Raw genomic sequence first — 21,893 nt, forward strand, 5'->3', positions numbered from 1 at the left:
GGTTCTGTGATTCTGTGATGCCAGACCATGGATGTCATACCTGTGGCAGGGAACTTCTCTGGCAAGGCTGCAGGTGGCAGTGTGGGAAGAGAGCAGCAAAGTGAGTAATGCATGGTAATGTGAGGCATGGTGAGGGGAGGCATGGTGATGAGTTCTGGGTCCTGCCCTTTGTCCACAACAACCCCAGGCAGTGCCACAGGCTGGGGCAGAGTGGCTGCAAAGCTGTCCACAGGAAAAGGACCTGGGGGTGCTGGTGCCAGCAGCTGAACATGAGCCAGGGTGTGCCCAGGTGGCCAAGAAGGCCAATGGCATCCTGGCCTGTACCAGCAACAGTGTGGCCAGCAGGACCAGGGCAGGGATTGTCCCCCTGTACTCAGCACTGGTGAGGGCACACCTCCAGTGCTGTGTCCAGTCCTGGGTCCCCCACTACAAGGAGGACACTGAGGTGCTGGCAGAAGACCAGCGGTGGCCAACAAAGCTGGTGAAGGGTCTGGAGCACAAGTCCTATGAGGAGCAGCTGAGGGAGCTGGGTGGGCTCCACCTGGAGGAGACTGACGGGTGACCTCATCACTTTCTCCAACTACCTGAAAGGAGGTTGCAGCAAGGGGAGGGTCGGCAACCAGTCAACAGGACGAGGGAACATACTCTTAAGCTGCACCAGAAGAGCTTTAGGTTCGACATCAAGAGGAATTTCTTCACAGAAAGGGTGACAGATACTGGAATGGGCTGCCGAGGGAGATGCTAGAGTCACTATCCCAGAAGTTGTCTAAGGAAAAACTGGCCGTGGCACTAGGTGCCACGGTGTAGTTGACGCGGTGGCGCTCGGGAGCCCCAATGGCGCCGCAGGTCTTTCCCAGCACCCCGATCCCGGGATGCCCGAGAGCGTCGGGGCGCCCCCTGCCGGGCCCGGCGCGGCGCACGCGCGGCCCGGCGCGCAGCTCCTTCCTTCCGGCCGCCATCTCGCTGCGCCCGCGTGCGGATCCCGGCGCCTTGCCCTGCCGCCGCCTCCAGCCCCGCTCCGGCGCCCTCCGCCCGCCGAGGTACCGCGGGGGCGGCCGCGAGGGGAGCGTGACTCGCCCGGGGGCGGGGGGCGGCGGCGGCGGTGGCTGGAGGAAGGGACGGCGGTTACGGGCTGGGCCTGAAGGGAGGCTCGGCTGGGCTCGGCGCCTCTGCCCGCGATCTGAGAGCGTTCCCGGCCGTGCCGCGGAGGACGCGTGTGGGCGTGTGGTGAGGGGGGCTGCAGAGCTGCCTGTGCCCACTTGCGCTCACCTGGGTTCCCACACCCGCCTGTTCCGGGGCGCTCTTGTTGTTTCCGCAGATGAAGGAGACCATCATGAACCAGGAGAAGCTGGCCAAGCTGCAGGCCCAAGTGCGCATCGGTGGCAAGGTAGGAGCCGCCTCCCCGCGCTGCCATCGGGATTGCGTGTCCTTGCACGCATATCGGGCCTGGCACAAGGGATCCTGGAAACGGGTGTGGGAAGCAGCCGTGAGAACTCTCAGCTTCACTGGACTGTCCTCAAGGGAAGCTGTGCAGTTCCAGGGCTCCCGAGAGTCACTTCTGTAGGTGCAATATGTCGTAGCTGAATTTCCAGCCGTTTCTCTTTGTGGATGTTATGTTAGAGCAGCCTTAATATAGAATATTAAGGCTGGGAATCTCATCTTTTGCAAGGTCAAGTGCAAGGTGCTGCACCTGGGTCAGGGCAACCCCTGGTATCAACACAGGCTGGGGGATGAACAGATCAGAGCAGAAAGACTTGGGGGTGCTGGTGGGTGAGAGGCTGGACATGACCCAGCCATGGGCACTCACAGCCCAGAAAGCCAAATGTGTCCTGGGCTGCATCCAAAGCAGCGTGGGCAGCAGGGCCAGGGAGGAGCCCTGCCCCTCTGCTGTGGTGAGACCCCACCTGCAGTGCTGCATCCAGCTCTGGGGTCCCAGCACGGGAAGGACATGGACATGCTGGAGCAAGTCCAGAGAAGGGACAGTGAGTTGATTAGAGGGCTGGAGTTTCTCTCCTGTCAGAAGAGTCTGAGGGAATTGGGACTGGTCAGCTTGCAAAAGAGGAGGTGTTGGGGTAATGTAACTATGGTCTCCTAGTACATGAAGGGAGCCTACAGGAAAGATGCATCAAGACTATTTACAAGACCATGTAGTGACAGGACAAGGGAAATGGGTTTAACTTGAAAGTAGGTTTGGATTGGATATTAGGAAAAATTCTTTACTGTGGGACTGGTCAGGCACTGGAACAGATTGCCCAGAGTAGCTGTGGATGCCACATCCGTGGGAGTGCTGCGTTGGATGTGACTCCGAGTAACCTGGTCTAGTTGAAGGTATCCCTGCCCGTGGCAGGAGGGTTGGAGCTAGATGATCTTTGTAGTCCCCTTCTAGCCATTCCATGAAAATTGTATGGGCTGTTTTAGATGTATGGGATTTGAAGTGAGTAGACCTTACAGCGAGTGAGGTTGGGTATAGTTTTCATAACAGATCATCGAGAGTTGTTACAGACTTATCAGAAATACTTAGGGTGCTAAAGGCAGTTTTTTTGCCTTTCTGCACGAAGCTGGAAATTCTATGCTTGTCAGACTTACGTAATTGTAGACTAATATAATCAGAACAATTTTTGTTTTGCTGCATCTGAATATATGTAGTTGTGTGTTTACTTATGATCTGAGAAAAGTATGTTTAATATAGTCATATGGCAGTAAACATTTTAATTACAGTGTCAGTCTTAATTCAGGAACTTATTAGGAATCTTTTGTACCTGGGGGAGTATACACAATGTTCTAGAATACAAATTACTTAACAGAACTCTTCCAGACAGAGTTTCCAGGAGCTTTCATTTCTGTGCTGATTTTTAAATTTTTTTTTTGCCAGTTGCTGGAGATTCAGGCAGCCTTAAAACAGGGTTTATATAGTAATTACTGCCTCAGTGATTTTTGTATATTCTTTGTTAATGGTTAATTAGAGAACTCCTGTATTATATTGCTGATTGTATGCATGTTGACCAGTGTGTGTTTATTGACTATAAAGGCTTTTAATGTTAATCATATAAGATTATAGCTCTTGCAGTTTACTGGTCAATACAAGGCTTTTAAAGGCATTAAGCAAAGCTTGGAATGGTCATTTAGTTTTAAAATTGGCCTGTGAAATACTTGGAATGCTTGAACCTGCCTTACTTTATAACGGAAAATTATTCCTGGGATTCTTTATGGCATTGTTGCCATGTAAGTTGAGACGGGTGTGGAGGAGGTACATATTCCTCCATATCCCTTGATTCAAGACGTCATATTTTGAAATTTACTGAGAGTTCTTTTTTCCAGAGTGACTTAGCATATACCTTACCTAGCTCAAATCATGAGTAGACAAGGCACTAAAATGAGGCATTTCTACTATATTTAGTAGTTTCCAAACCACTGTGTATACTTACCTGACAGTAACAGGGTGTGAATATCAAGCTTTCTAGACAAAAACCTAAATGTTTGGGCTGTAGTCTTTCAAGTGTTAGTTTCATACAAATTTGTCACTAATGTTCCTCATTGTTGGTAACAGAATTATGTTAGAGTTGTTAGTGTCCAGCCAGCTTTCAAACTTCTGACAGTAAACTGAAAAGGAATTGCAGCTATTTATATGGCTGGGCAGCAACGCCTTCTCTTATTATTAGCATGTGGTAGATGAGCAGCTGGAGTGGGAGGACTTAGATTAGTAGTTACATTATGTCAAAAAGTAGCTTAGTTTCACTTCTTCATGTATACATTTTATGTCAGATTTTCGTGAACCCTTATGGCTGAGCAAGGAAGTATAGAATGACATTTTCTACTTTTTCATAGAAACAGATATGTTCTAATGTGGGACATTTACTTCCCTGGAGAAATCTAGAGCTCTGGGTCTGTAGGGCAACTTAACCTTTGCTTATTTGGTTTCTAAACAGGGTTGGTCTGGAACACTACATAGAAGTATTTTAAAAAATGTGTATATGAAATATTTTGGAGAAGTAGTCATTCTTCAAATATGTAAGTCCATCAGAGGAGAGATGGGTATTTAGAATAAAAATGTAGTATTTTGACTTTTCTCATATTCATTTGTTAATGATGTGTTCATAGCTTTATGGCCTCTGACTGTTACCAGAGTTTGGCTGTAATTTAAGAAAGATGATCTAAGGAAAAACTAGTAACTTTTGGAAATTGCTTAAAACTGTTCGTTCTTCAGGTTTGCGTCTTGTGATAACTTGGGATAACAAGGGTAAATTTGCAACTTTCCTTTTCTAAGATGCTGCAGTAAACCATGAAATTGTGGAATAAATGTTTTCTGATGCATTGCTTCCTGAAACACATGCAAATCTTGCCTTAGTGCGAGAGAAAGACAGCCGCAGTGCAGTTGGGTGGCAGGGTTGCATGCACTGAAACACAGGAGCAGAACTTTATATGTTAAGTTGATTTGTAGATACCGTAAAGTAGTTATACAGCTGTTAGGATTAGAGTTTGGGGAACTACATACGTTTTAACTTGTAATTTTTTTTTTTTTTTTTTTTTGCAAAGGGTACTGCCCGCAGAAAGAAGAAGGTTGTTCACAGAACAGCTACAGCAGATGATAAAAAACTTCAGTTTTCGTTGAAGAAATTGGGAGTCAACAATATTTCTGGAATTGAAGAGGTAATTGTTTCAAAGAAAAAAAATTCTATCTATAAATAGAAAATGTATTAAAATCTATTTTCTGCTAAGTAATGTCTGTAAATTATCAATAGTTCTTCATGGAGTTTTAAGAACTTTGATTTCTTGTTAAGTTGAAAAATCCTGCTAAACTGCTTCAAATGCTGGATTTTTTTTTTTCTTGCAGGTAAACATGTTTACCAATCAAGGAACAGTCATTCACTTCAATAACCCAAAAGTTCAGGCATCTCTGGCTGCTAACACTTTCACTATCACTGGCCATGCTGAGACAAAGCAGCTGACAGAAATGCTGCCTAGCATCCTAAACCAGCTTGGAGCTGACAGTCTGACTAGCCTCAGGAGATTGGCAGAAGCCCTACCCAAGCAATGTAAGTTGAAACTTGAATGTGTTTCATGCTGGCAGCTGACATGAGGCTTATTTGTGTAGCAGCAGTGACATTCCGTGCACTCTTGTTGTCTGCAAGCACGTTATAAAATGCTTATAAAGAAATCAAACTCTCTAAAATCAATTTTATTTGTAGCTCAAATCCAATGGCAATTATGACTCAGTAAAGCAAAGTTACGTGTTAGCATATCTTGTAGCTGGGGTAGCACTGGAAAACTGTAGCCAGACTTGATTTTCTGGTAGTTTTCTTCTTGATGTGGCTGCCATATTTTGACATACTTTGTTCATTAAAGCTAGGTGGATTAATAACTCTGTAAGAGTTAGGTTTTAAAGAAAGATAAGCTTGGAGTACATCTCTTTTGACACTTTGAATGGAAACATAAGTGATGGGGAAAGGAACTTAACAGATATCTATCTTGCAATTGCTTTTCTCCCTCACAGGTGTGGTGAAGGTATTTCTCACATTGGCTTTTTGATAATTAGGAAGGAATTACAGGGTATTTATAAGGAAGTACATTATGATTTCAGGATGTGTAGAACAGTGTAGAGAGTAGGGCTGACATGAGCATTAAGCTAGATGCACCAACTTCCTATTCCATACTTAAAGTAGTAAAAAAACTCGAACATTTGTTCCTTCTAAAACTGGTAAAAGTAGAGGAGGGACTTAAATTTGTAGTGTTTGAAAAAGGTGCTGCTGCTACAGGATGAGAATTAGGAGTGAAAGGCTTGTTGGCACTGGGAACATTCCTTTTGTCTTGTGTGTACAGTCTTCCTACTTTCTGAAGTATCTTAAGGCCATTCCTTTCAAGGGATAGCTTAAACATGGAAAAAATGAGACAATAGCATTGTGTCCAGTTTTCAGCAGTTCTAACTTGATTGTTAATTTTTTTTCTTCCTCTCCTTTGTTGCCAACAAAACAGCCTCTATTTACATTTCTAAAGTTGGTGATACTCTCCTGTCAACTTTGCAATGAAAAAATTTTTGCTAGAAGTAGTCTTCAAGATGTGGGGTAAATTATTCTTTATCATGGTCATCAAATCCTTTCTTCGAATGTCACCTGTGTGACTTCATTTTGATAGTAGAAGGGCTTGAAAGAAAAAAGTACTTGAAGGATTTAGAATGACTGCTGAAGTTCTGTCCTGTTATAACAATGTGGTTATATTCTAAATTAAATTGTGCAGTTTTAGAAAGAGGGAAGCTTGTTTGAAGTGATTGCTTTTTATGATCTAGTAAATGGCTATTTCTTTCTCTTAAGAGTGGATGCCAGACTAGTTGCACAAAACTTTTTATTCAGCATTGTCAGCTAGATTTGGAAGCCTAACATCAGTGAGTGGAGGAGCACCTGTGATGATTGCAGGTGCTAAAGTAAACTTGGACTGCTCTTGGGAATGAGAGAGAATGCAGGTAGTATAAGAGGAGATAACATGGTTTGCTTTTAAAATGTCACTTTTAACATTAAGATGCACTTAAGATTTAACAACTTTCTGCTGCTTATAAAAAAAAATAAAGGTTAGTGATGTCGTTGTCCCAAGCCTTTTCGAAAGAAAGTTTATGCATTTCTGAGTTCTGGTTCTCTAGAAGTTAATGTACAGGTGTAAATAAGAGCCCATCTTTTTTCCTCGTGCTTTTTTTTAAAAACCGAGAGGGATTAATTAGAATAAAATTGAGGTAGTAGAGAGTATGAGACAGCTTACCGTTGACAATACAGCTAAGAATAGTTGCAGAGGAGTGGCACAGGCACCCAGCCGCGTGCGTAGCATTATACTGCAGGTGCTCACTGGTCTGCTGCAGTGGAGAGGGTTAAGTCTCACTACCTCTGTCAAATACAATGGGAATGGTTAAAGAAATTACTGAGTCAGCAAACATGTGGACTAGGACACTAGGTCACCTCAGCCACTAAGGAGTGTAGAGCTGTGTGTCCAGTTCCATATTCTGACTTTGCCAGGGAACAGTAATACCTTTTAAGTGCTTCTTCTAGTTGTGTGTCTGCTTGCAACTTCACAATTACAGCTTGGCTTTCTTTGGATGTGTAGGATAATAAGATCCTTTGTATTCCTTAAAAACTGATGATGTAAGATATGTAAATTCAGGAGCCATGTGGTAGTCCGTAAACTAACCTACTTTCAGGAAAAACTGGTAAAATCAATCCCTTGTATTTGGAAACTATTATCATGCAGGGCACTCAGTATACCTAGATAGAAGATGTTGACTAGTAAGCTGTTTAGCATGCATCTTCTAATTTCACTGCTAGGCTGTTGGAGCATTATCAGTAACAAAGGGAATGTGAACTTCCTACATTAGCTAAAGATTTTTATTCACAGAATTGGATAAAGCATTGCAGCTTAGCTCAGAATCTTTGATAATGTTTTCAAAAACACAAAGCTAAACAACAAATCAAAATGCCTATGGTGAGCTTGAATGAAGCTTTTGATATACTTGCTCTTGCAGCTGTGGACGGAAAAGCACCACTTGCTACTGGTGAAGACGATGATGATGAAGTTCCAGGTAAGAACAAACGTGGTGGAGGAAAAGGAAGTGAATTTTGTGGAGAGATCTTACACATAGCACAAGATCAGGCCAGGGATGATAAGAGCGTTGTCTAGTTGCTGTCACAGGATTTCTGTGGGCAGATTATTTCATTAATTTCAGATACCATGAGAGACTTAGCAGTCTGAGCTAGCATTTTGGTTCTATGCTGAAGTAACAGCTATGACTGAGATCAGTGTTTAATATTCCATAAGAAATGACATTGTCAGAATCACTTGCCCAGTTGTGGTTATAGTGAAGTTAAATGCTTTTAGGATTCTTTATCTTAGGATAATGCTTTTTAATGAACCATCCAGAATATCCTTGGTTGAGCAAGGAGGATGAACCTTGAAGCTCTTAAAAATTATTTGGTCTCTATTTTACAAGCTGAAAGTTTTTATGGTGTAAAAACTTGATATGAAGTAGAACTTTGGAAGAAAATTCAAACCCAAAATATTTGGCAAAGGGGAAGTGGGTCAAACTTTAATTCCAACAATCTTCTTTTTCTAGATCTTGTTGAAAACTTCGATGAAGCTTCAAAGAATGAGGCAAACTGAACTGTCACCTCCTGAATAAAATTAAAACTTGAAAAAGCTACATGGAGCTGCTATTTTATATTGTGACTGCCTTGATTTTATTTCCTGATGAGATCTCAAGATCTGTGATATTTGGAAACTTGTTGAATCTGCAGCTCGTTAGTTACTGCTTGTACACAATATTATTTTTGTGGCCCAATTGAACAAACCTATGCTTTGAAATAAGTCAGATTGCTAACAAATTTCTGCCTAGACACATTTTTTCAGTAACTTGTATACAAGCAAACACTCATCTTTAATGAACTTTGGCATACAATAAAAATATAAAACAAAGTTTCTGGTGTGACTTTTTGTCAGAATATCAGGGACAAAAATGGCCGTAAATATTAAACAATTTTAAAAGGTTTTGCTTTTCTGCAGAGCATCTTCCTTTTGCTGTGTTAAAAAGCTGGCTCCTGAGAAAAAACTTTCTGTCCATAATGAAACGGTTTGGACTTTAATTGGTGAATTTTTGGTGTTTGCAGGTTAGAGCTAGGGAGGCTGTAAGTCACTTTGTAACCTACTGAATTTAAGCAGTAGAATTGTATTTTAGCAACAGTTGCTGGTGTCTTAATAAAACAAAACTTGCAAGTTGAGGAAGAATTTTTACTTGCCAGCTGCTTGCTGCTGTTCTTCATGGCCTTGGGGAGCTACATGTGAATGTTAAATTTTTATCTTCCGTATATTTGCAGGGCATAGCTGTTCAATGGGTTAAACAATAGTTTACTGTTTTAATTTTACTTACCTAAAACCATCAGTTATGTGGGGAAGTGGAGGATAGAGGGAGAAGCCTTAATAGAATTGATAGTGGCTCTTAATTAAATCTGTATTTACCAGCTTCAGATCTATTAACTAATGATTTGAATGTTTCAGGAATATGGTCTTTTTATTGCTTTTTGGGCTTTTTGTTATGTTTCAGAGAAAAAGATAACTTTCTAGGGCACAAGAAAGACTTTTTAAATTCCGTTCTGACCTCAGCTAGAGTTTCCAGGGGTGAGAGCTAAATTTTATGTTTGTGAATCATTGATATTAATGATAGATCAGAACACTTGCAAAACAGAAGGTAAGCTAGGGATAGAAGAGCACTCAGCTACCAGCCTTCTAAGGTTGTTTCTGGAGCGCATACTTCAGGAAGTGTAGATTCACTGTGACTTGTCGAGGATAAAATTCAGGGTAAGACTTTGCTATAGCCATAGAAAACTCTCCGTGTGCCTGGGAAAGGGTGGGTCTGTGTCTGACTTGCCAAGCCTGTTTATCATGGTGTATCTCATTGCTCTTTGGAAACAGTTGAGGAACTTGTTCAAGCCCTAAAACTCCTGTGGTTTGAGGTAAGACAGCAGACTAATGTGAGCATGACATGGCTGAAGTCAGGAGCAAGAACTCTGAGTAATGATCTCGGAGCACTTGTCCTTGATTTACAAGTACTTTATTAGTAAACTATACTTGTAGCATTGAATTAGCTAAAGTGCATTCATTGAATTGTGGGAATAAGGCCATGTGGATAAGGCTATGTGAATTTGACTTCTGAAATGAGGATGGCAAATGTAATTGCTGTGTATAAGGTAAAAACTAAGTTCTGCAGAGTAGTTTGCCAAACTTCTGTGACCTGTTGAATCAATAAATGGCATGCTGGATTTTTATCAATGTTTTACCTATTCTGTGATTCAGATATGCTAGTCCTCATAAATACTTGCTTTTAGCCATTGTAGCCCTTGCTAATGAAATACTTTCTGTCTTGTGAAGTAACTTAGTGCCTTGCTCAGACGTTCTAGACAGTGTTAGCCTTTTCCCCTCTAACAGACATACATTTGGTGCTTAAAAAATAAAATCCTTACTAAAGCAGTGTCTTTGAAGTGCAAAGTAAGGCTAATCTAGTGATACACAGCCATGTGACACATGCCTGTGGAATGCTGTGTGCAAGGTATGCTCGAAGTACACTCCCAGTCAGGAAATACTGGCATAATCTGCATCTCCAGACTCAGACTGAGGATAAACGTATGAGCAAAATATGTTCTTGACTATAGCAGAGTCTAAATGCAAGTGAAGTACCTATCTTGTAAGGTTGCAGTAGTCTTCATCTTTAACTTAGTTCTGTCCTGGACTAATGCTGTGATTATTTTTCTCTTGGTAAGGAGTTTGGTATGGTTTTCCTAGTCTGTCATTAATTACTACAAACTGAGAATAGTTGTGCTGATTGTTTCTTGTCAGGTTGAACTTCTGGGTACCCATATGAAAGGGACTGAGTACTGAAGAGCTGGCCAGAGTAGCGACCCATGCACCGATACGATTTGAGCATCGTTCTCCGCTTTATTAACTATGCAAGCTGATATCTACTTTGCAAAGATTCACACCCAGTCCCTCTAGACAGCCTCAAATCCGCGGGGGAGCCGACCAGTGTATTGCTTTGCCAAGGACTTTCAGGGGTGCCCGCAGCCAGGTGACTTTCAGGCTTGCCTGCAGCCAGGGGCCAGTTCAGGGGTTTTTCCTCAGCAACCCGGGGTTGTCCAATTTTTCCAGGGGTATCATATGCCCCTGTTCCACAAGGAATGCCTCTACACCTATACTTCTAATTATGCCATTACGAATTTGTATCTGTAGTTTTACTCAGGGAAAATGGCACTGTATCTCCTTTCCCAGTATTTTGGACAATGGAGAAATGTAAACAGATGCCTGTGTTTCTGCTGAGCTTTTTATTTTTAAAAAGCTTAGGCCATGTTCAGGTTTTGTCACATTAAGCTCTGAAATAGCTTGACTCAATGCAGCGGTGGGTTCTAGTGAGACTTTTTCATAATGTTTGGAACAGATTTTTGGAAATATTTTCATAATTGTTAATCTTATGCTTTAAGGGCTTTGCAATGTTTTAAAATTAATATGTTCTAATATAAAAACCCAAACAACAGAACCCTTTTGGGAGGTGGTGAAGCTGTGTGGTTTATTAAGCTAGTGGTATACATATGAAAAGCTTCTAACTGTGGTTTTAGAGTAATACTGGTTTTAAAGCTCTAGAAGCCACCTTGCATTATTACATGTTTGTTCTTGTTATTAAAGTCTTGTGAGTCTGTGGTTGTGTCTCTTAGGAAAAATAAGAAAAAAAACCGGTGAGAATTTCACATAATTTATAGTACACGTTTAACATACATGACAAAGGAAGAACATTTGGTTTAAAATGTTCACAGCTCAATACTTCAAATGCAAAATCAATGCTTGTGTATCTTATTATATTGATTTGCCTGGAGTGTGGGGGGAGTTCAGTGTAGTTGCCACCTCTGACATTTTGTGCTGGTACTGTGTTTTGTGGGTGAAACATCTTAGAGACACTTTACTTTTCCTCAAGTTGTCTACTGTATCTGCTGAAAACCTAAATGTTGTGTAATGGTACAGTTGCAGTAACAAGCTGTTCTCTCCTTTAAATGTGAGAATAGATCTGAACAAGTTAGGAAACTGGAGTGTTAATATTCAACAGAGATGCAGGGAAGTCCATGTTGATGATGACTAGATTAAAGCCTTAAGTGACTGGCAAGATGGTGGTATATGTAAAGAGGAGAGATTTCTAAGCTAGGTATTTTAAAATATTATTAAGTACTCAACATGTCTTGCACTCAACTAATACATGCAGTGTGGCTTCTAATGTTTCTGAGCTGTTCTTTCTTCTATCATTTCAGCCACATCTAGCAATCTCTGAGAGTTGCTGAAAATGTTTTCTACTGGATATGATAGTTGGAAGTTCCTGACCAGTAACAGAGATTGGACTCTGTGAGGAAGTCTTATTTTACAAGAGAAAGGACAGCTGCAGCTGAGCCAAGCTTGCTTAGCTTAGGTGAACTGTCTGTAGCATGAGGGAGTACCATGATTAGTTTGACTGTGAGTTGAACTCAGTTGCTTTAAAAATGGATGAAGAGTTGGTGCATATGGAAGCTCTGAGAATCAGGAGTATAACTGTTTCTGTGTGTTCTAATTGACTTTAACCTGTAGTTTCTTGGTAACATGGTACTTACAGTCTCATCATGAAAGTTTTAATTGCTCTGTTAATATTCTGCCTTCATGCACAGATTATCATTAGCAAATAATGTTACTGAATAGAAGGAAGACATCTTATGTAATACTGTTACTGTACTGTCTTGCTGTAATCTGGGTTTTTTGTAAGAGATTTAACAGATGTAATTTATATTGCCTATACATTGCACTGAAGGTATTCTGGTAGTGAAAAAAAAGCCATTCTAACAATGTTTGTGTAGTGCAGAGATTAGTAATACTTTAACAGGTGAGTTACAGCCCAACATTTTGCATTGCTAAGTGAATCCAAACAAAGCAGAACAATTGTTGAACAATTAGTGTTATAATGGTATAGGCACTAATGATTGTAGCCTATGTCTATAACTTCTTACATGGGTGGAAGGCAGAATTCCTACGGTATCTTACTGGTATTCTGATTGGTTGAAGGTCAGTTTGATCATGCAAAAGCTTTTGGTTTCAATAACCAAGATTTGCAACATGTGTCACAGAGGGATTTAATGTGCACTGCAGGATACTGGCTGATAAACGTGGAAGTATCTGCTGCACTTGAAATCCTTATTCTGCAATTCTATTGAACAGTGCCTTTATTTTTTTCTGGAAAAATGTAGTAATGGGTTGAATCCTACTCCAAATTTTTAGGACCCACCTGAAGTTAACAGGTGTTAACATTCTCTGTGTAAGTTGTATCTGAGTTAAGTCTATAAGGCTTATGCTGGAGTCTCAAAAATTTCAGCCCTGCACACCTGATCAGTATCCTGCTTCACAACCAACATATAACTTGTGGCAAGTGTTTGCACCTGGATGTTATCACTGAGTTTAAAATGATGCAATAGGATCAGGCAAGGTTTGAAGTTCTTGAAAGTATCAACTGAAACAGAGGGAGCTGTGGGTTTAAGCTGCAGCTCTGGGGATTGTGACTAGTCCTGCTATTCTTTCCTGTTATTTCCAGTAATTGCATCAGGCAAATGTAGATGTAACTGAGCATGACTGGACAGTCAGATCTCTGAACAGCAGCATCTCGTGAGCTGCTGTTTTGTGATGGATTTCTAATAACTGTGTATACACAAGACTACTGCCACCTTTAAGAACACAGCTGAGATGCAGAAGGGCTTCTTGCCCTCTTGTGACTGTAAAAAGAAAGATAAGACGGTTGGATGCCAAAATCTATGCCAGCTATGTGATACTGGTGTTTGACATGACATCTGTGGTATTACACAGAGACTGTGACTGGTAGTCACAATAGAGTAGAATGGTGTTAAAATGTATGTGGTGACAAATACCTTCCTTGTCTCTTCAGTATTGTTGCCTCTGCAGAACTACGAGGAATTAAAAGTGATAATGCCTCATTAGAGCCACGTAGGTGAGTAACATAGCTAAGATACACAGTGAGCAGACTTGAGTAGTTAGGAGCCATTTTTACAATACTTACCATGAACAACTGCATCTTAAACACTTTTGCATTTGAGGTGATATCTGACATTGTTCGGCTTCACCTGCACAGGTCAGTCAACTCATTTTGTTGTGTTAGAGTTGGGGCATTCATCTGCCCCCCCCAGGCATGAGTCTTACGTAACATACAGTGAGAGACAGCTACTGGCTCAAGATTCCTGATCCTGTAAGGTAATGTGAACATAAGTATTTGTAGGATTCAAACCTAAACTAAAAATGACATGAAGTGAAAAAATGGAACAATTGTGTCAGCAGAGTGGCAGGCTTACTGATTTGAGGTGTCCATTACAAGTTTTTGTCCCAGGGACAGTTGGTATCCAAAGCACCAGGGGGGAGTTAATTTGAAAATTCATTTATTTCCCTCCTGGCTGCTTTGCACCAGTTAGTGTTAGGAATCAGTAGTTAGTGCAGTTCTTTCTGTTTAGGGAAGTTCCTAAACAGTGTGAAACCAGCATAGCCAGCTCATGCAGCTGGGGTTTGCCTTTAGCATATGTTGGGGGCAGCATTTGGGTAAACAATCCCCACGTACATCTGCAGCATTTCATGCTCCAGTAATTACTACCCGGGGGTGATGATCTTTAATTTTTTTTTTGGGGGGGGGGGGGGGGGTGGTTGGGGTGTGCTTTTTACTGTGTAGAAGCTAGACTAGCTTACAGGTCTCAGGATTCACTGAGTCATGATCTTCCACCAGCATACAAAATTCAGACTTGCTTAGATGTGACCTTGTGCATGTATACACTGGTGTCTAGGCTGACCTCTGTCAGGAACTGTATTCTAGATGGATTGTTATTCTCCTTTAGTGCGTCAGCCCTTGCATTTGTACAACAGACCCTTTACTCACGTTATATTTGTTCCTCATATTTTAGCATTGTCCTAGTTTAATCATTAGTACCTTGAAAAATAAGTCATTATTTATTTCAAAATGTGGCGTTGTTTTTACTGCTGATTATGTCCCACCTTGGTAACTCTCTGGTTTCATCAGGATATACAGTATATTTGACAGACAAACTATGTGAGCAGGCTGTAAATTAAATTCCAGTGGAGATGCAAGGCTTCAACAATGCACTGATATATTTTTCTGGGATGCCGTGTACCTTCTTGAAACTGTTTTATGTGAACAGAAAATCATAATGCTTCTAAACAAAAGCCTTTTTTGAGACAATGGCAGTGTTGTTATGCCTGTGATCTTACCCAATACTGGGATACACATTATACCACAGTTGCAGAGTAGATATTGTAAGCTATTTTTGGGATGCATTTTCAGAAACAACTGTGTGTTGAATCACTTAGATTGTAACATTTAAGACAGTCTAGATGTAGCCTTGTGGCAACAAAAGTGGGGTGGAAGGATCTGTGGGGTTTAGCTAAAGCTTGCCTGTTTTTCCATGGTGCTAGAAGCCTGAATAAGTTCTGGCACATTAAATGTGCCTGCAGACTGCACATCATTCAGTGTCCTTTAGCTGACAATCATACACAAAGGTTGAGTCCAGCCATTGGATGGTATGATAGGTCCTCTTAAAATGCTTGGCAGTGATGTATACTAGTCCTGGTGTGAAAGTCATGCTGTTCTGTAAGCTCCATTTTCTGTTTATGAAATAGAAATGCTGATGTGCTAGAAAATTTTGTAGGCTGTGAAAAGCATGTGATGTGATTGTTATTTGCTATGCTTTGATTCCAGTGCTAAAAAAAGAGCATGTACAGCTGATTTACATAATGAATCAAAACAATATCTTCCACAATGCAGGTCAGGATTTTTTTTAGAGGATTATTTAGGGATTACTTAGGTTTATTCTTGCAGGAAAGGGATGAGCTGTACAGTGCAGTCCCACAGCTGTAATCCACCTTGTTGCTGTGTCCAGTTTACTTCTTCCTTTCTGTTGGGCTCTGCAACCTTCCCTGCTGATTCCTGCGTACATGGTTGGCCTCATCACTGCTCATCTGCTGAAGATTGACTGACATGCTTTACAGTCCTGTATGCCTGGAGAGTTGCTAGCTTAATTTGGTGACAAATACCCTCAACAGAAAGATCTATTCAGACGTCATTCCTAGGACTAACCCCTAACAATATCTTTGATCTTTAAAGTTCCAAGTGACTGGATTCCTAATTCACCCAGTTATACATTCATTGCCAGATGGAGCAGTGTACTTCCTGAAAGCATTATGTGCTGCACAGCAGGAGGTGCATGCAAGCGGAACTGCTATAACAATACTAATGATGATCATTCTAGTGATGGGGAGTGTCTGCACTCCAATGATTTATACTGTTGTTGTAAAGGAAAAAGGTCTGGTCCACAGTGTTCAGGAAAAACTGCTAGAATGTCCCTAACATTAGCTTAGTAGTTAAAAATGCAGAACATACTTGAGTCTATCATCTCAGTAAATACAGTGTTCCTTCTTTTTTTTTTTTTTCTTTTTTTTCCCCTATCCCTTATTCCTTCCAATTTCATGAGAATATGGAGTTACATCTGGTTGATGCTAGGGGTAGGCTAGAGCTGTGAATGTGAACTGCTTAGCCAAAACAAGTCACCTAGAATTAGCATAAACTTACATGGTTCCTCTACTTCTGACATTTTTTGTTCCAGGTACTGTGATAAAACAGTTGTGGAAAATTAATAATAGTTCTGGCATTAGTTTACAGCTGTTTCCTCAGGCTGTGATCTAAGCATCATCATCAGGGTTTAAAGAAAAAAGATGCAAGATTGCTTAAAGGTAGATTAAAGACACAATGAAGTTGCTCTGGAAATGCAAAATTGGTGCATGCTGTAAGTAAAAGTTTGTCTCATGTTGTTTCTCAGCTGAGTAAGAGTAAGGTTCAAAGGCTGATTTTCATCTTGGAGTTGTGGAACATTATTTCTTACTGCAGGAATACTATTGGGTTACCAACTGCTGAGTTCTCTTGGGGGGTGGGGGGGAAAGAGTGCCATGGGGCACTTCCGTCATGGCCCTGGGACAGAGTTTGCCTCTAGTGCCTCAGTGGCGAACTGTGATCATCTCACATGGATCATGGAAAAGGTGAAGAGCAGAGGCCCCATCTTCCATCACTTGGCTCCCTGCTGTGGGCACCTGCTCCCTGTGTGGCATGAGGAGGTGTAGGATACAGACTTTTTTTTTTTAAATACCAAGGAAAAACCCACAGGAGGGCTGAAGGGAGATTATGCTCTACCCTGGGAAGGTCTGGCAGGAGGTTGCTGCTTTCTATAACTGTCTCAGAAACACAAGTGGGGAATTCAAAGTACAAGACAGATGAACAAAGAAGGCAACAGAGTGGAACTAGTAACAGCCGCAGGGAAAACCAGAGCAGACAGGGAAGAGTGTTACAAAGTGCTCATCAAATTTACATGCAAATAGTAATGCTAACATTGTACATGATTAACCAGAATACCCTGCAAAGTCAAACGGGAATGAATAAGACAAAGACTTTGTGCAGCTCTGAAGCATTTGGCTGTTACTACTACATGAAACTGCTGGCAATCTGCTGTGTGAGCAGAGTTCATGGCATTTGTGTTTACACGCTGCACATTGAATTTGGCAAAAAATTATTTAGTTAATCAGGAAAAGCAACTTATTATAGATATGTATCTATCTTAATACTCTGAAAGAGAGCATGCCATCATTCAAGTTCAAATGTAAAAGATGAACAATTACTGTAAGAAATTACATTGGCAAGAGCTTTTGGTAAAAGCTTTGGAGAGAATCAACTTGGCATTAAGATTCTGACTGTAGAATTTTCAGACTCCTCTGGTCTTGTGACAAGGAAACACTGCTGCCTTTGGACCCATGGGTGTGGTTCAAAGGTCATAGTGTCTTCTCACGGCCTTAACAGGCTACAGAAATTGTTCACTAGAACAAAAACAGAAAACTGACCTTTCAAAACACTTAACCAATGCTGAAATTCCCACCACTTAGGAATTTTACCACTATAAACAAAGAAAAAATGAATACTGAGAAGTATTTACACCAAGAGAAAAAAAAATTCATTGTTGTGCCTCAGAGAAACACAAAAGTATGTGGAGTGAAGCATGCTGTTAGTATTGCATAATCAACAGTTGTCTGTGCTTTTTACACAGGGATTTTTTTCCTGCGAGTAAAGCTTTTTCTTTGCATTGTTTTTTTTTCCTCTGTTTGCTAACTCTTGACTAACTTTTCCTCGTGGTGTCTGAATCGTAGTTTATGAAATAGTGCTGCTTGGTCCCTGCAGGGTCCTCAAAAGAGCCACAGAAAACTTCAATTCCATGTTCCCTTAGCAGTGTAATGTTACACAGTAATGCAGTAAACAGCTTCTGAAAGATTACCATCTTCACCTTTGTACTCACTCTTGTGGGAGGTGTTGTGATGACTATCTGATGATTGCTTGAAATTCCGCAGAAAAAAGATGGAAGAAATTTTAAATTTTGTTGTCTTAAACTACATTCCTCTATTCCAATGTCTTTGTATATAATTAAAAAATGCATTTTCTAGGATATGTTTTGAGGCAATAGTTAAGAATTAGTCCGTTTTATTTCCTATATATTATCCCATTGCTGACTGAAATTCAAGACAAAATACAAAGCAGATATTGAAGATTCATTATTTAGAACAAGTACTTTCCTGTAACACAAATAATACAGAATGGAAATTCTGTTCTTAATGCATACTGATACAGTTTTGTCTACACATGAGATGTCTTTCAATTTAAGAAAAAATGGCTCAGGTTATGGTATGTTAAGGAAACACAATTTGCATTTTATTTGCATTACTTTTCAACACGTGTGGAAGTTCAGCGTTTGTTTTTACAAAGGACATTAAATCTCAGTATTTTTAATATGCAACTTTACAGTAATGGCCACTTCATGTTATTTTACTTTAAAATTACTTACCAGAGACTTATTTTTCTGGACTTTGATTATGAAACATTTTTTCTCTCTTGTTTCCAAGGCATGTCAGATTTGCTGTTTCTTTCATCTGATTTTATCATGCATGATACAATAAAACTGGTGTAAATGCTATGTAAGAATACAGGTGTCAAAGCCTGGGAGACAGATAATGGAGCAAGGATTTCACCAACACCTGCATGCTCAGTTACATTTTTTTGCTTCACTTCCCCTAAGGCTGGTTCCATTTCAGATTTCAGCTTCACAAAAGAAATGTATCTCTGGCTCTCACATAGCCTTTCACAGGTTAATTCTGACCCAGTGTACAACTCCTATGTACCACAGATGTTTCAGTACCTAGCGTCAGAAAGAAATGTAGCCAGAAATTCAGGTCTAATCCATGCAGGTTTGGAATTTTTTTTCTACATTTTGCCCATTTGTATATTCAGTGACTTTGTTATTTCAAAGTTAGCATTTTTAATTTGTTATTTCTCTTGGTCTGACTCAGAGAACTTGGCTGGATTGTTCTTCAGCCTTCCAGTCCCTTTCATCAGAATCACAGTGCATGTTCTTTAAATAATACTCATTTCCTTCGTGTATGGATTTATTTTCAAATAGAAAAAAATAAGCATAGTAGAGACACTATACAAGAAATACAGGAACTTGGAGGTTGGGGTCTCTACCCATGGACTGGGGAAGAAAGGCAGGGATTAGGCGTGTATGGATGTCAGTAGATGCCAGACCTCTAGTGGACACAATGGAGAAATGCTTGGAACCGTGAACACACGACATGGGGAAAAACCCTATGTACTGTTAGGGAACAGCCACTGAAAAGTCTCTTTCAAAAGCTTATCTATTATTTGTGCAAAACTATTATGTCCCGTCATTCACTGTAGCTTTGTCTAAGTGTAGAAGTCCCAGAAAATCAGTTAACATTGTCTGATTTTTTTCAACTAATTCCAAAATCTTAATTGCTATTTTAACTGAACTGTGTCACTGGGACATCCCCCAGACTGGAGGACAAGAGGCTGGAGAGCAGCCCTGCAAAAAGAGATGTGAGGGTTTGGGTTGGGGACAAATTGAACTTGAGTCAGTGTTGGAGCCCTGGGTTTAGAGAATTTAGGTTTCTGGGATATAATTATATATATGTGTAACAATATGGAGGATTTTGGGTGTGGATTAGCTCTTCTTTTCTTCTCCTTCTTCACAAATCTGAGTGTTCTGGTATTGGTTCAAAAAACCCACACTGTGGGCCATGAATAGATAGTTATTGGATTACAAGTAAAAACATGTTACTTGGTATTTCATAATTGGTTGATTTGGACTTTAAAAGGCCTTGAAAGTTAGAACTCACAGCCATTTTCCACCTTATTAACTAAGAGGCACACATCCTGTGCAGCTGTGCTATAGATAAGAAAATAATAAACATCAATTAGAAGAAAAGCCTGGCATCTCCTGCATTTTAATCCAAACTCTGAGTAAAAGAACTCGCAGTTCAAGAGGCAAGAAACTGAAACAGAGAAAATTAGTAAGTCAGCAGTGCCCTGGCAGCCAGGAGGGCCACCTGTGCCCTGGGGGCATCAGGCACAGCATCACCAGCCGGGCAAGGGAGGGGATTGTCCCGCTCTGCTCTGCACTGGGGCAGCCTCACCTCCAGTGCTGGGGCAGCTTTGGGTGCCACAGGATAAGAGAGATACAAAGCTATTGGAGAGTGTCCAAAGGAGGGCCACGAGGATAGTGAAGGGCCTTGAGGTGATGCTGTATAAGGAGCAGCTGAAGGCACTTGGTTTGTTCACAGGCTGGAGGAGACTGAGGTGATGTTATGGCAGCCTACAGCTTCCTCATGAGAGGAAGTGGAGAGGCAGGCACTGATCTCCTCTCAGGTAACCAGAGATAGGACATAAGGAGATGAAATAAAACTGCATTGGGGGGAGTTCAGACTGAACTGAAGGAAAGGCTCTTTATTGAGAGGATGGTTGGTCACTAGAACAGGTTCCCAGGAAAATGGTCTCCAAGCCTGTCAGCATTCAAGGAGCATCTGGATGGTGCTTAGTCAGATGCTTTAGTCTGAGGCAGTCATAGAACATCTCAAGTTGGAAGGGACCCACAGGGATATCCTGCAAAGAGCAGGGAATGTGACTCACTGATCTTTATGGTCCCTTTCAACCTGAGATATTATATGATCCAAAGGACTGCACTGTGGCTGAAGAAGGCTGTAGTGCAGGAGGCTGTGGCTTTTCTTCCCATACAGCTGGTATCTGCTTTCAGCCACTGTGTGAAGAATATTTAGGAGCTAGGAGTTCTGTACTTGCAATTAGACTCCCTTGTACCAAGGAAATTTCAACCTACGATGCACTGGCCTAGTTGTTCCAGGACTACCAGCGGAAGGCAGGTGGAAAGAAATCAGGTACTGTCAGTGTTCCCACTGAAGCCACATGCTGCTCACTAAGACTCCCCTCCCCCTGTGGCAGACTAGAGAGAGCTGGAGGCACACCAAGTGGTGTGATCAGCAAGACCCACTTATTCCATGCAGCTTTGGTAGCATGACGTGTAGGAGGGACTTCCCCTTTGAACATCCATCCCAGCACTGGCAGTCAGGGTGCCAGAAGACTGCGAACATCAGATTAACCAACGGACATCTAAATTGCAACAATCATGTCTCGTCACTGGATTCACAGTGGTAATATGTTTCTACCCTTTTCCTTTCTTTCTCCTTTCCTTATATATGTTTTTTAAGTGGTACTTTTATGGTTTTATATTATTACTATAGATAACAATAACCAAAATGGCTACATACATCCTCTCCATTGCAACCAAATTGTTCTAAAACAAACCCTACACACACACCCATACACCTGTGTGTGTATATATATATATATATATATATAAACAAAACTATATATATATATATGTAACTACTGATCATTCCGTGTCTTTTCACTTTAATCTGCCCAAAAGGATCTATCTGCTCATTATTCAAATCCCTATAGACTATGTCCAGCACAGTTAATTCTCTCAGTTACTGGATACCTTTCTCCATGGTGTTCCACCTGCTTGGGTGCACTACTAAATCATCCTTGAGAGTACCTTTCCTTCATTCTTTACAGGAGTCAACTCCAGGGTCTGAGTTTCTGTCCTCTTCCCAGTCTCCTCATCAGTGCCCACATCCCAGGACAGGGATCCCAGCTGCCTGGCTTCACTACCAGCTGGTTTTGTATCATGGGCTGCAATATCCCAGCATTGGACCAGGCAGGTCCCCAGGGGCTCTCATGAGTGGTGGCTGAAATCTTCTTGCGCATCTCACAGCTCACCCAGGGATAGAAATGGGGTGATTATCTCTGGCCCTGCCTCTTCCTCCTGTTAGGAGGACTCTGCTTCCTCCTCATTCCTCACTGTGTGAACTGATTTGATATTGGATTTCTTCTTCTG

At 41.2% G+C, this 21,893-nt stretch overlaps 1 protein-coding gene across 1 annotated transcript; it reads left to right on the forward strand.

The window, feature by feature from the left end:
- The first annotated feature begins 930 nt into the window (after window positions 1-930).
- On the forward strand, window positions 931-8,445 carry BTF3 (basic transcription factor 3). Its single transcript, XM_039567566.1, has 6 exons — window positions 931-1,040; window positions 1,319-1,387; window positions 4,534-4,647; window positions 4,832-5,033; window positions 7,499-7,555; window positions 8,087-8,445. Exons 2-6 carry the CDS (start codon window positions 1,319-1,321, stop codon window positions 8,131-8,133), a joined length of 489 nt encoding a protein of 162 aa, XP_039423500.1. The 5' UTR covers window positions 931-1,040; the 3' UTR covers window positions 8,134-8,445.
- Window positions 8,446-21,893: the final 13,448 nt, after the last annotated feature.

The sequence above is a fragment of the Corvus cornix genome, chromosome Z (genome assembly GCF_000738735.6).
Source record: "Corvus cornix cornix isolate S_Up_H32 chromosome Z, ASM73873v5, whole genome shotgun sequence".
Classification (NCBI taxonomy): Eukaryota; Metazoa; Chordata; class Aves; order Passeriformes; family Corvidae; genus Corvus; species Corvus cornix.

Bases quoted from the DNA above. Each gene is read 5' to 3' on its own strand.
- BTF3 (XM_039567566.1), top strand. From the start codon at position 1,319: ATGAAGGAGACCATCATGAACCAGGAGAAGCTGGCCAAGCTGCAGGCC. The intron at 4,648-4,831 runs GTAATTGTTTCA...TTTTTCTTGCAG, and splicing joins ATATTTCTGGAATTGAAGAG to GTAAACATGTTTACCAATCA. The intron at 5,034-7,498 runs GTAAGTTGAAAC...TTGCTCTTGCAG, and splicing joins AGAAGCCCTACCCAAGCAAT to CTGTGGACGGAAAAGCACCA.